This window comes from Lutjanus erythropterus, chromosome 3 (assembly GCF_056507025.1).
Source record: "Lutjanus erythropterus isolate fLutEry1 chromosome 3, fLutEry1.hap2, whole genome shotgun sequence".
Classification (NCBI taxonomy): Eukaryota; Metazoa; Chordata; class Actinopteri; order Lutjaniformes; family Lutjanidae; genus Lutjanus; species Lutjanus erythropterus.
The window spans coordinates 15706521-15720729 of record NC_139319.1 but is presented as its reverse complement, the minus strand read 5'-3'; the positions used below and the strand labels follow the sequence as shown (position 1 = coordinate 15720729).

At 37.4% G+C, this 14209-nt stretch overlaps 1 protein-coding gene across 5 annotated transcripts in view; it reads right to left on the bottom strand.

Moving 5' to 3' along the window:
• Positions 1–5054: 5054 nt before the first annotated feature.
• inpp4b (inositol polyphosphate-4-phosphatase type II B) overlaps positions 5055–14209 on the bottom strand; it is a 195220-nt gene continuing 186065 nt past the window's right edge. For 4 of the 5 annotated variants that reach the window (XM_084715166.1, XM_084715168.1, XM_084715170.1 and 1 more), the window contains one exon: positions 13371–13571. In XM_084715166.1, the coding sequence (XP_084571292.1) occupies positions 13397–13571 (175 nt within the window). In that variant the 3' untranslated portion in view covers positions 13371–13396. Of the gene's footprint in view, positions 5666–13370; positions 13572–14209 lie in introns of those variants that run through there. The other variant, XM_084715167.1, reaches the window with a different exon arrangement.

Genomic DNA, 14209 nt, shown 5'->3' with positions numbered 1-14209 from the left:
AATGTTTTTTTTTATTTTGTTAATCAGTTATGTTTAAAGGTTCTTCAAGTGATTCTGGACTTCGCTGTCATCACAGACTGATGCTTTGGCACAGACCTGATAATGATACTCAACAGTTATTTTTCTTTCTCCAGAAGTTCTTGTAGTACCGTTAAATGCAGCACCAGTGGGCATTGAGACGGGAAACTGTGGCGCAATAAAAACAACACCAGCAACTGTGTTGGTGGAAATCTGCTGTGTCTGATACTAGTGAGACATGAAATAAGTATTGGAAAGGCCAGTTTGAGGAACAGATTGTAGAGCTTATCAGACACCAAAACACAAAGGATTTTCTGACTCTGCAAAGTTGTCAAAGTGGAAATAACATTATTTTTTGTCACGACAGTCATGAGGTAGACTGCAGAAACACAGCACATATGGTAGTAATTTACCAGGAAAGTTTGTAAATTTTTGCTGGATAATCCTGTGTTTGGCTGAAGCCCACTAAAGGCTCATTTATGCCCCCTTTGTGTACATAAATACTGTAACTGCCCACATACTTCCACTCACCCTTTATTTTAGCATGGATGAAGTGATATATCTACTAGAAAGCACCACTCAGAGTCAAAAGTTAGCTTAATGAAGAAGAAGAATCAGAAGTTGCTGACAACAGACATGGTGAAAGTGGAGGCGGTCTTGTAGACGGTGGTCTGTGCACCATTAAATACATCACGACGATGATTTCCAGTAGAGGTGAAGTAAAAAATATGACAGGTTGTCAGTGGAGAGAGACAAATTATTTATTTTTTTAATTTTTCCCATTTGAATTGTGCTTTGAATCACACATATGATGTTTGTCAATTTAAAACATAATTTTGTAAGAAAGTTGCATTGTTGTAGTTTAGTTTAATGTGAAACAGCTCATGTCTCGGCTCCTACAGTGTATGTCTGCAACACCAATAACGCTGTGCCTGTAACGTTACGCATGCAACACCTGGGTCTGCAGTTGTTCCAATTACGTATCTTCAAAGTCTGTTACCTAAACAGTTTTAAGACAAACTGTGACTTCGTTGACTGAAAAATTAGCACATCATGTGTGTAATTTATGGCACAATTCAAACAGAATCAAAACATAATTTTTCTCTCACCTTTGACCACAGTTTAGTTAAGTACCATGGTAGTCCACTGCAAGGGGCGTGACTTAACCTCTTTATGCTGATTTTTAAAAGTTCTTTGTTGTATCCTGTGGTCGTGTCTCACTTGAAATATTGGCTACGCTGCTACGCTGCCCCCAGGATCACCAGAGGTACTGCTCTGTTTCGTCCGTATCCATTAAAATGCAGAAACGCAGACAAAATTCACGTAGAGTACAGACAGAGGGCTCTGTCTGCAGCCGTATCTAACGTTAAGCATAAATGAGCGATGAGTCTGCACCCACAGGCAGCATCAGTTAAAAGAATGCGGGTGTGTTTCGGCAAGGCTAAGGACGATCGGAATGCCCATAAATGAAGCCAAAAAATTCCGGTAATGAGCGCTGTCATTTGCATTCTGTTTGGTGATCAGTGAGCAGCTGATTGCATCAGTTTTTAGATGAGTCCTAATCTGCTCTGTGCATTAGCTAACAGGCTTAGCAACGTGTTGCTTGTTTAAGGACAAAAAAAACAAACTTGTCCTGGTTCTATTTTAGCAAAGTTGTGTGAACTTGCCTCACCGGTTTGATCTGGTCAGAATTGACGCTGACGTCTTTCCCCTAATCAAAAGCAGTTAACAGGGAGGACAAGAGGTCAACTAAAAAGGCTGAAAAGCAGCACCTTTCATATAATTCACAACATTATTTTTATGGCAATATCCTGATCATATTTTGGCTTATGACTTTGAATCATGGTGAGCTGTCATGTTGTCTATCTTTATATATGTCAGTGGTTTGTATAAGCATGTGTGTTCTCATGTATGATACAAACACAATGGCGACACAGTCTGAAATATCGTGTTCTCCGGTGCTGCTGGAGGTTGAAAACTTCATGTCGCCTTCAATCGAACACAGAGCTCTCGGAGACTGGACAGGTTGGAAGCACTCACTTGTATTGCAGCAGTGATGAAGATGACTCATAGGACAGCGCTGACAATGAGGTAGTGGAACTTGAACTCTTGCTGGTGATTTCCGGGAACACTGTGGCAACAATTTGCTGTAATGACAACATGTAACAACTTTGAATACATTATAGAAAAACAACATTTGCTCGGTTTCAGGTCTGGTTATTTTAGATTTTACATCATAAAGATTTTTGTCCTTCTCTGACTGTGCCAATTGTAAGTGTCCGTGTGTGGTGTGTTGCAATCAGATAAAGACTGAGACAGAGCTCGGTCAATGCACGGTTTTAGCCATGCATCGATGAAATAAAGAAGCATCAGATCTTGTGTCTGGTTAGAGTCTCATGCTGGGCAGTTGCTGAAGATTATACCTGACAAGCGTGGATGACAAGTAGCAACTTGTACCAGTGAGTGACAGATGAGCAGTCATCATTCCAGAGACCCTTGATCCAAAGAATCAGCTGAAAGGTAAATGTTAAGTACATTAATCAGAGGTGGCAAAAGTAAACATGTATTCTTTACTCAAGTAGATTATGGATACTTAAAATATAAGATATATATAAGATATAAAAAGTACAGGCTCTGAAATATACTCAAAGTATACAAGTAAAAAGTAGTGGGACATTTATACCAGCTGTTTCTGTGCAGCGCTAACTGAACATCACCTTTTCTCCGTGGAGTCCTCCTCTTGTCAGTCGTCTTGTTACGTCATTTTCATCTTATGTTGTGTTGTTTTTGTCCTATTACTTCAGTTTTGTCTTCTTATGTGTTTTTATGTTGTTCGTTTTAATTTTGTCACGTCATTTTCATCATATTATGTCTTCTCATGTCGTTTTTTGTCTCATTTTTGTTTTGTTATGTCTGTCGTATGTGATGTACACTGATGGATACACCACGGAATCGTCTTTCCTGTTACTGTCCCATCCATTTAGGCTGAAGTTGGCCTTGATGTTGGGAAGTTGCCGCGCAATGATGACAAATATTAGCAATAATCCCCTTCAAATCAACCGAGGTAGGGAGTAGAAAGTACAGATATTTGTGTTAAAATTTAAGTAGAGAAAGTAAAAAGTTGTCAAATAAATACTCAGAGTACAGATACCTGAAAACTCTACTTAAGTACAGTAATGAAGTATTTGTACTCAGTTACTTCCAATTTCCGACACTAATTGTAAACTGTGATCTGATAATCTTTAACACAAGCATCAAATCCTTGAATAACAGAAGGACTGAACACAAACACAAAACAATAAGTGGAGGAGAAATTAACTTTAAGTTCACAGAAAGTCGAAAACCTCTCCTGCTGTGTAATCCACCTCATTAGTCCGAGTATTCAGCGCCACACATTCCAAGTGTTTCTTTTTTCAGCACAGATCTGCCAGAGGTGGTATAAGTTATGATTTACTGGTTAAGAGAGAATTGTTTGAATATACAGAGCATACAGATCAAGAGCAGAGAACTGATTGATGCAAACTTATACCTTTCAGTCGAAAAGGTTGTTGTTTAACGTCTTGATGCTTTTAAGGACATGTTGTATTGCTGTGACCACTGGAATCCAATGTTACTGCTGTGATTCTAAGGTGACTACACACGCTGTTCATCATGAAGGAGCCACGCCACCTTTTAAGACTACAGGCGGTTAGTAGTTTACTTGAAAGTTGTTTTGAACATAAATGTTTTTAATGCAACAACTGTTGTAGTTTATTCACATGTTCAATTGAATGCACACCAGTAAAATTCAACCTAAGACACAACACAGACATTTTACACACACGTCACAAATATCCACATTAATCCACTTTTATTTAATTTCAAATGGCAATTTGATAAGGTCCAATTTTTAACACAACAAATACATTTCAAACATGCATTAAAGTCCAAGGTATCAACCCTTAGAGTATAAAATCATTTTAAAATAGAAAATAAATAATGGAATTTGTAATATAGCATTTAGAAATTATGGTCAAACTCTGTCATTCTATTCCAACGTCCACCTGTATTCCATGTGGTTCCACCACCCTGTACCTTGAAATATAAAAATATTCTGAAAAAAGTTCTGGTGCAACCATTGAAGAGAATGGGATGAGTTATGAACAGAGTTCAACATATGCTTTGAAATGTTACTTACAGCGGTGAGGAGAACTCAGTATAAAATTATAAAAAATACATTTGCAACAGTCAGAAACAATATAAGGAAAGTTTGGACCTGTATATGTGATACCATGAAAATGTACAGCTCAGATGGTCACAAACTGAAGAACAAACTGAAGCGGGTGAACTCCTGTCAAGCAGGACATACTCTCAGTTCTGAATCTTGCATTTTCATCCTGCAAAGTTCAGTGCATCCAAACATGGAATGAGACTATAAACATTTTTAAGCGTATTTATACAAAAACCACTGAAGCATCAAAGCAAATTCTTGACCTTTGGAAACAGTCTGTTTGACAAATGATAGTCTCAACCATTCAACCAACCATTAGCTAGCCAATGTTCATGCTGAAATACATATTACATTATATTTTTGGGGCATGTTATGCCTTTATTTGATAGTGAAGATGGGCAGGATACTTTTGAAAAGAAAGTAGGGGAATGAAATTAAACAAACCCCTAAACTTTCTTTTAAAGGGAAAGTTCCCCAACTCTTATGCATAGCGCTATTTATCCATCTAGACTGTTTTGGTGTGATTTGCTGAGTTTCCCTTTCCTTCTGTGTGGTGATACAAGTGGCATGTGCCATTAGTTCCTACATCAAACTGCTCACAACAAGGTGTGTGGCTTATCTTGAGTAACTGAGTGATGATTTCTGGAAAGAGACACTGCTGTTGAGTTTTTCAAATGTATTTATTTTTTGCATTTTGAGCATCACAAGCCGAGAGCCAACTAGTTCCATTATATTCAAGAGAAGGCAGACGTCTTTATGGCCGATATCTCCAAAACTCCACAACTGGCAACTCACACCAAAACAATCTAGATGGATAAACAACATATATATTTTTGATTTGGAGGTTTAAGCTTTTAAGCTGCATTTGCTTCTGAGTTAAGATGATTTCATCATGCAAATCTTTGAATGAAACTTTTTTTTATTTCTGGGAGAGGGGAATTCTGCATGCAAACAACTGCAGATTGAACTGTGAAATATACAGTCACACTGAGATTATTTACAGAATACGCTTTGCCCACAAATTTGTACATTTTACCACTGTTAAAGTCATAAAAAATAAACACAGCAAAAACGGAAAGTGCATGAACTTTACAAATAAGAAATGTTTGTCAAATCCAGCTTGGGATTCAAGGAACACATAACCCTCTAACACAACAGAGCAACCAAAAACTAAAACAGCATATATAACATCCAGCAAGTTTTTTGGTTACAAAACAATAAAACATTTTATATTTTCATTATTGTTCATAAGCTTTGATATTTACCACTTGGGACTGGTTTAACAGTATATAAGGCTTGCATCCTCAAGAGTCAACTTTGCCATAAGTCCCCTCTGGTGGTCGGTAGCACTTGGGAAAGGCCATCAGCTGCAAGATGTTGAAGGCATATTTCCTGCATCTTATATTCTTTTGAACGTTCTCAATCCGACATCCTTCTCTGGTGATCAAATAAAGTGGGTGAAGAGGAAAGAGGGAAGAAAGGAAAACAAAGGAAAACAAAAAAAATGAACATGAATGAGTTTTTAAATTATATTCGTAATGATAGACACGTGCCTTTAAAATAGACTTCTCACCCGAAATCCATGTTAATACTGTCTGAAAATAATGTGTCTTACCACAATATTACTTGGTGTTCTTACTGAATAAACTGTGTCAGCTTTCGATGGTAGGGCTGATAACTCTGTAGAAATGTTCTGTAAAAAAGTACACGTAAAACTGCACTCTAAATTTTATTGTAGCAGCTGGTAAAGGTGGAGCTGACTTAAATTACTTTATATACTGCTCAACAGCTCAATATATGATAATACATCATAAATAATTGGTTGATTTACATATTATTAATTAACTAAATCTGCAAAGTAAAGCTGACAAATACATGTGAAGTAAAAAGTACAATATTTGCCTCTGAATTGTGGTGGAATAAAAGTATAAACTAGCAGAAAACGTAAAATAATCATGTACATCTACCTCAATATCATACTGGAGTATAGTACTTGCATAAATGTACTTAATTAGCTAACTGCAGCTTTCTAGCTGAATCCATTAGTAATACTACAAGAACTGTTTTTACTTATTCACAGCACTATATAAAGCAGTGTTCCTCAAACTTTTTTTCTGGGAACCCACTTTTTAAACATGACAAACCATCGCTACCCAGTTCACTGTTCCCGACCATTTTTACTTCCATTTCACCTTATATATTTTTGATGCATGCATACACAGGTTAAATACTTTAGAAATGAGAAGTAAATGTATTTAGGCTAAGTTAACAGGTCATCTCGTTTTTATTTCCTCTCACCAAGATAACAAACTTTTAAAAAAGAAGTTGAGACAACTCAAAATTTCAAGGCAACTTGCTGTGATAGATTTTCGAGTTTTGAGCTCAACTCAAATTCACAAGTTTTGAAACAAACTGAAAAAAGTTTTGCTGGCCTATAATCTTTAGTTGAGATAATTTGCTCTTCTTCTTTCGATGAACTTAAATCTTGGAGGTTTAGAAACTCAAAAAATAAGTATTTCATAAAGTGTTCACAGTTAGCTGTGAACCGGATTTGTCATTATTTGAGTGCTTTAAAGTTAAAATGTTTTAATTGAAAATACTGAAATATTAACTTGTTATTATTCACTTTGACTTCAATAAGATGACTCAGTAATTTTTAAAATATGTTTGGGAGTTTCTAAAACTCAAAAATTCAAGTTTATCTAAAGAAGAAAGTAAATTTTCACAACGAAACTTTATTAGTTGGTAAAACTCAAAAGTCTACTGAATAAATTGCCTTAAAATTTTGAGTTTTTTTTTACTTTTTTTTTTAACAGTGTAGAACACTTTAGCCTTCTTCATAAATGAGACAAATGCATTTAAATGGAATTAACAGGCTCTTGTTTTTTCTTCTCATCAGTAAAACAATACACACATTTTAAGTGTTTTATAAAAGGTGTACTGCAGACATAAATCTTAAATTTGCAGAAGTTCTTCCATAGTGCTCGCTCTATGTCCTACAATTTTGACACCACAAACACATATTTAAAACCAGCACATTCAGCAGAGTCCCCCATTTCACGTGATGTCAAATCTAGGCAACAGGGATTTCACTCTGGGTAAAAAACCAGAGTTTGATTGGAGTCTGTTGGACTTAACCTCTATTAGATTAACTGTCTGACCCTGGAGTCTCTAGCAGTTACCATCATCATGGTAACTAACTAACCGCAGGTGGGAACAAACAGCTGATTGAGATGAGCTAATTAGACCCTGTCCTGCTTTTCCAACTTCTGCAGTGCAGTTTTAGTGTCAACATCCAGCATTCACACTGCACAGAAATTGCCCTCACTAGTTAATATTACTAGAGTTCTTCATGTAATTACTGATAAAAAGGAAGTTGAATTTTGGCGAAATAAAGGTCAGCAGCAGCAGTTGACAGTTGTGTTTTGGGAACAGCCCATGTCACACTGATCACTCCAAAGATCTTCCCCGAGGTGTGGACTTCCCTTCTAGAGACGACAGGCAGTTGAGTTCAAAAATGACCTCAAAATGGAGAGTGAACTCGACATCATGTCTAATTTAGAGAAACTCCTTGTACAGTGTGTGTAATATGTAGTGGCAAGATGTTTTCAAACAAGCATGAAATAACAGAAAAATCTGCAGCAGGAAGCATTATTAATAAGACAACACAATTTTTTTTTTTTTTTCACATTTGTTGGTGTTGCATTAGTCACATCCAGAAATCAACATGGCCAAAAGAAAATAACAAATTTGCACAAAACAGGATCTGACAGCATCAGTTTCACATGATGGTCAACATTTTAAAATCGTGAAAAACTTTAAATACCTTGACCCATTTCTACACTCCCAGCTGAGTTTCTCTGTAAACATAAAGCGACGTTATCTTCTCAGGAAACCCTGCGTCTGTCTCTGTCTGGGGTTGGTTAGCTTTGGGCATGGTAATTACCGGATGAGGAGGAGGAGTCTTTGGCGGATGAGGGGATGTAGGCATGGGAACAGCATAGAGGAGGTAGAGCTCTATCTCTGGTCCTATATTTGTTTTTTTTGTCTCCTTGTTTCTCTCACTCATACTTGCTTCTTCTTCTATTTCTTGCTTTACCATTAAGCCTGCCATCGATTTTGCTTCCCTCAGTTCTGCTTCTCTTTCCAATTTTTGGAAGGTTTGCCACTATTCAACACCGTCTTTAACGATCTGTGCTCAGTGTACCTCTTAAGGGAAAAAAAACCCTGTGTTACATGGTGACAAATTGGAACATCCTCGACCACAGTTTTTCCCCATTTATCTGCCATTATAGGACCTATAGGAGGGTCTGGTAAGGATTTTAACTTTCCTGTTTTTTGTTTTTTACCCATGCTCTCAGATGAGCTTCAACTTTCAATGGTCTTACCACACATACAAATTTTAAAACACTGCGAACTTACCATGGTATTGTGTAAATGGATTTTATCATGACACACTACATTTGATTTCAACCAGATGGTTTCTATGACACACTCATTTCAACCAACGCACCCCTGTGGTATCCACCACATAAACCACACACTCAATGAGTCACCAAATACATGGGGAGTTTTGCAGTACACTTTTTTTTTCTGCCTAATACCACAAAGCAATTACATGGAACCTTCAAATACCATGAGGGAATTGCAACAGAACTTAATACTCAATACCACTAAGGAACAATATGACCTGTCTGACAGCCACTACTATTAAAGAATTACATGGCATGTCTACCTAGGTTTACAACATCAATAGAGCAAATGATTCATAACACCGTACTCACTTATCAAATAGACGGGGCGTCCGCTGTTCATCACCCGTCCCTGACATCAGACAGGATCCTGTCCTCCGTTTGTCGGAGCGGAACTTTCCCTGCTGGCATTAACCTTCAGTCTAGATCCAGGTGCTGATCAGCGGGACATCCATCCATTCCTCATTGCCAAATTTAACAAAGATTCTTTGTCTAAAATAGTGAGCGTTGCTAGTCCTCTGAAGAATTACAAAGCCAGTGTGATCAATCAAATCTCTCTACTTCATGCGGCACGGAGAGGAGACTCAAGCACAGCGTTCTCTGAACGGTCTTTCACAGTGTCTTGCCTTATATACAAAAACAACGGTTGCTGATTCCATAACAACGCTGATTCAATCATTCCTTCTTTCAGATTATGAACAATGTGCCAGAAAAGTAGCCTTCTCTCCAGCCAGTTTGAACCTTTAAGCTCTGGGAGGCGCCACAGAGTCCCTCTGGCAACTAGAAATGGATTTAAGAAGTCCTTCATCCCAAGAGCTATCAATAATGTCAACTCAAAAGTGACTGATGAGATTTAAACCACAGACATGACATGAACTGCTTTTAATGTTCAGTGGTTATTGTTTAATATGTATGTGATCACACTCATGTTCTTGTTTTTTTTTTTGACTAACTGCCGTGTGGTTTCTTCTACTTCGTTAGCCTACGACAAATTTCCACCTTGGATGACTATAAGGATCTTTGCTATTCTATTCTATCGTGAGATGCACACGTGTTTGGTTTTGTAACCTTCTCCAGCTGCACCAGAGCAGTACTACAGGCTGATTACTAAAGACAATACCATTAATCTTAATGTAATATTCTTCTGAAAGCACAGCAAACTGAACAAACCTAATAAAACACAGATTGAACATATTTGATATGACCAAATATCTCAAAACAACTGGAAACAAGGACAGACAGCCATGGCACACCAAACAAACATCTGTATTTTTTCTGTGGTTGTTGGTGAATGTTGGCTCTGCTACACTAAATGGAAAAGGACTTCAATTCGTATAACTGGTATCATCAAATAAAACAGTTCATAAATTACATATGTTTCATACTTTCTCCTACAGTGTTGCTTTTATTTTTTAAAGTTTCTATTAGGTAGAATTGCCCCAAGTGTAACGGATGGACGATATACTTATGTACTGACTGATATTCTGGCAATCCAACACCCATATGTGTTTGCTTTCTGTTGTTCTTGTTTGTTTGTTTTGGTTTGGTTGTTTCTTCTTTCATACCCTTTCCTGTCTCCTGTTTTGCTAAAATTGTTGTGGACTGGTATTTTTGGACTTCTGGTATGTCTAATGTGTGTTTTATTGTGAAAAAGTAAAAATAAATTAATAAAACAAAAAAGTGGATTTTTCTCTTTTCCATGCTTCACTGGATTGTGAATGTTGATGTTTGATTGATTTAAAATTACAACATTTTGGTATTTTAGTGCCTATCCCAAAAACTACTGAAGACCTAGCTTGTTTGCTTAGGTTTTAATGCCTTAAAGTGCCTTGACGCTGTGTCTGCTAATGTTTCAGTCATATATCAAAGATTATGTTTCTGTTGCATGGTGTGGTGCAGGGCGAGAGCCAGAGAGTTAGATTTCCAGACACATAACAGGCAAGTGCTGCCCTCCAGGATTATACGGGCTGTAAGTATATTTTAGTTCTGTTTTAGTAATAGCTTTTGGGTTTAATTTGAATATACTGAATGGTGTTCATGAAAATGCAGTCCAATACAACACTACCGAAACTAACAACTAAAATATGTCAGACGTGAATCAACTCAGCTATGACTCACTTCCAACAAATTATTAACATTATAAGCGTCATGGGTGAGGAATTTGTTGTGGGACTCTACATTTTTCATTGGACACTGTGCCAAAAGTATAAAAATAGCCTGTAAAAGAGCACCATGAGAAGTGGAACCATCTGAATTTTAAAGTTTGCTGTTCTATGAAGGTATTGCTAACTCAACTAATACATAACAGGCCTTTGCTGAGCTTTCTAGAGTTCCTTCAATGTTCAGCTCACTCACATCATCAAATCATGGTGCCTGCTAGATGACCGGTGAAGGGCCGATAGAATTATGATAGTTTGAAGTTGGTAAAAACTGATAGCTGGCAAATAATCAGCTTTATTACATGGCTTTGGTAATTACTGGATTCTGATGGGTCAATCACAGTATTCTAAGGTCTGTTATTTCTTTGTAGCTGACTGTTGCTACACATAACAGACTGTTGCTATGGATGCAGTCCTAATCATAGACTCTGGACAAGCAATAATTTTTAAATCAACAATAATTTTTATCATCATATTTTGTGTCAAACTATTGACTTTTTTTTTGGTGAATAACCAATCAGCTGGATAATGTACAGTGTACAGGGATAATGTACAAAGCTCACTGACACAATGTACAGGTCAATATGATGAAGTAAACCCCTTCAGGATGATTCAAGATTCCTCCAACACCCTGTCTATGGGTTTATTTCACCTGCTCACTGTACATGATCCTTTACTTATCGGAGGGTGATTCTCAACAACAACAGCAAAGAAAAACTAAAGAAATAAATACTTAATAAATACTTAATACTTTCCTTCCATTATTTTCACTCCATCCAAACTTGTGGCGGCTGTGCAGCCTGTGGGAGCAAAGTTCAGCTAATACTGAAAATTTGTAAAATGTCTTGTTGATAAATTGGTTTGGCACATTAACTGTAACTGTAACTAACTCTGTTACATGTCCATGTGGTGTTTTCATATTTTACAAGACATACATATCAGTAGTAAAAAAGCAATAACCACCATGACTGAGCATTTCATGCTTTGAAACTGCAGTGAACAAGGGCAGTCTCAAAAAAGTACATTTTGTCAGGCTGGGTATATGACATCATAAACCTCAGGAACCAATCCCGTTAAACGAAGGGGTGGCTATATACACATAATTAGTGGCGATGCCCAGCCCAAAGGAGAAGCCGGATGTAACTAGTTACTGTGATTAGTTGGCAAAACAGAGGCCCGCCATAATGACATACATGTAATGTTGCTGTCCTGTGAAAACCATGCAACAAAATGTCAACTTTTCATGAGCTAAGAAAAATCAACAGTGCATTTTTCAGATGATTCAGTGGCTTTGTAAATACTCTGTTTGATTGAAGAAATAAGAGAATTGTCTCAACTCATAAAGCTTCCTTCAGTTATACTGAAAAATTCAAAATCGCCAAATCTGGAGATAAGTGATTTTCACTGGACAGCATAAATGAGTTGTAGAGCAGTTAAGAGTTAGAGACAGTAAAAGAGGACAGGGAGAGATTATTTGCCTCTGAAACAGCAGGATCATGTTAGAAAGATTGAAAAGCACCAAAGGTCCGAAGGTCGACAAAACAATTGTTGCTTGGAGAAAATTAAAATAACTTGCATTAGTGCAGAATACCAAATGTGGTTCACTCCTCCTCAGCTGACAGTACTTTAGCAGTTTTAGACACACTGAGAACACTGTAACGTGATGCATGTCAGCTGTATTGCAGACAATGATGACCAGGCTTCTGTTTAACTCCTACAAAGTACATCCATTTTAAAATATGCCATAAGCACAATCCAGATGTGAACATGTGCACTGTATGTATGCTATGTGTCCCTGTTTTACTCTCATTATATATATATATATATTTTACTCTTATATCTCAACATTAAAAAAAGAAAAAAAAAATGTCTTAGACAAGTCGAAATGTCACATCAGGTGTTTCATATGATGTTACACGTTAAAAGAAAAGGCTGACACTTTTCTGTATTTTCTGTTGCCCTGGGTAAAATGTTCATTCATTATTATGAGCAAAGGCACTGGAGTTTATTTTGAGTCAATCCCACATATGTCATCCTGCTGCTGTAAATACCAACAAATGCACTAAGTGTGTATTCAGGCAGGGAACTAGAATGACTATGATGCTGTTGAAAATGAGAAAATCATAGATTAATGCCATGTTTGTTTGTTTTTTTGTTTTTTTAAACTAAAAATGTATTTTATCTCCATGGTGTATGCATTTGGTATGCAGTTAATTTTAACTTTAACATTACAATATAGTCTTAGAAAAATTGTCTCTTGTTTTGCTAAGTAAGAGTTTGTCAGAAAAGATCCCTGCTAAATCAGGTGAGAGTAAACATTTAATTGGCAGTTATTCAACTTAATATCATCTAATTGAAATCAATTTTTTTCAATCCTTTTTGTGCTTTGGGATTAACATTGTACATCTTGACATTAAAGCACTTGTACCAATTCATTTCATAGGAGAAAGCCAAGCAAATCACACCGCCACCACTCATGATAGAATAACCAGCAAACACAGAAAAAAGGAGTGAGTAGAGATGGCACTGTCAGCAATTTATTGATATTTTGCAAGCAGAAAAACAAGACTTAAAATGAGCCACACAACCAGTAAGTGGGAGCTAACGAGCAGCAGGGCAATGGGGTAAAAGTGTCGTGACGCTGGTTTGTTCTCTGTCACGGTGCCAGCCTCAGGGTCCTCCCACTGCCCAATGTCTCCCTGGGTCAGCCGACTGCAGGGGCGCCCGTCAGAGTGAAACAGAACGAATAGAGATAGATCAAAACACCGTGGTGTTAGTGTTCAGACAGTCTAGATGCTGTGTAAGTGGGCCTTCTGGCACAGATTGATCGCTTCAGAGACAGTACTGGCCAGCACCAGAAGGCCCACTTAGATACAGAGCCATTAGTACAGATGCAAGAAGCCACAGACAAGCACAGAGCAGAAATGTGAGACACAGACTCACAGAAAGCTGAGATGTCAGGGGATGGAGAGAGGAAGCATGCAGTTTGACGCAAAGATGATTTATGCAGAGTGTGTTTTCATTACATCTGATCCGCCCGATGTGCTTTCACTGAAGTCTAGAGCGGAAGAATCCTGTTTACGGTAGTAGTTTGACAGGCTTTTTGTAAAACGTGACACTTCTATTTAAGTTAGCTCGACCATATTGACTTCCTTTTGCATAACCTTTCACTTCATTCACACAGAATGACAGACTTGGCTCACTGTCCGCAGCACTGAAAACATCATTATCAAAGAGTGAAACTCCTTGATTTTCACTGTTTGAGATCAGAGAACCATGTAAGAAACCCATGAGAAGACCTTTACCCTGTGTCGATAATGAAACTAGGAAGACAGACCAGCATATGCCTG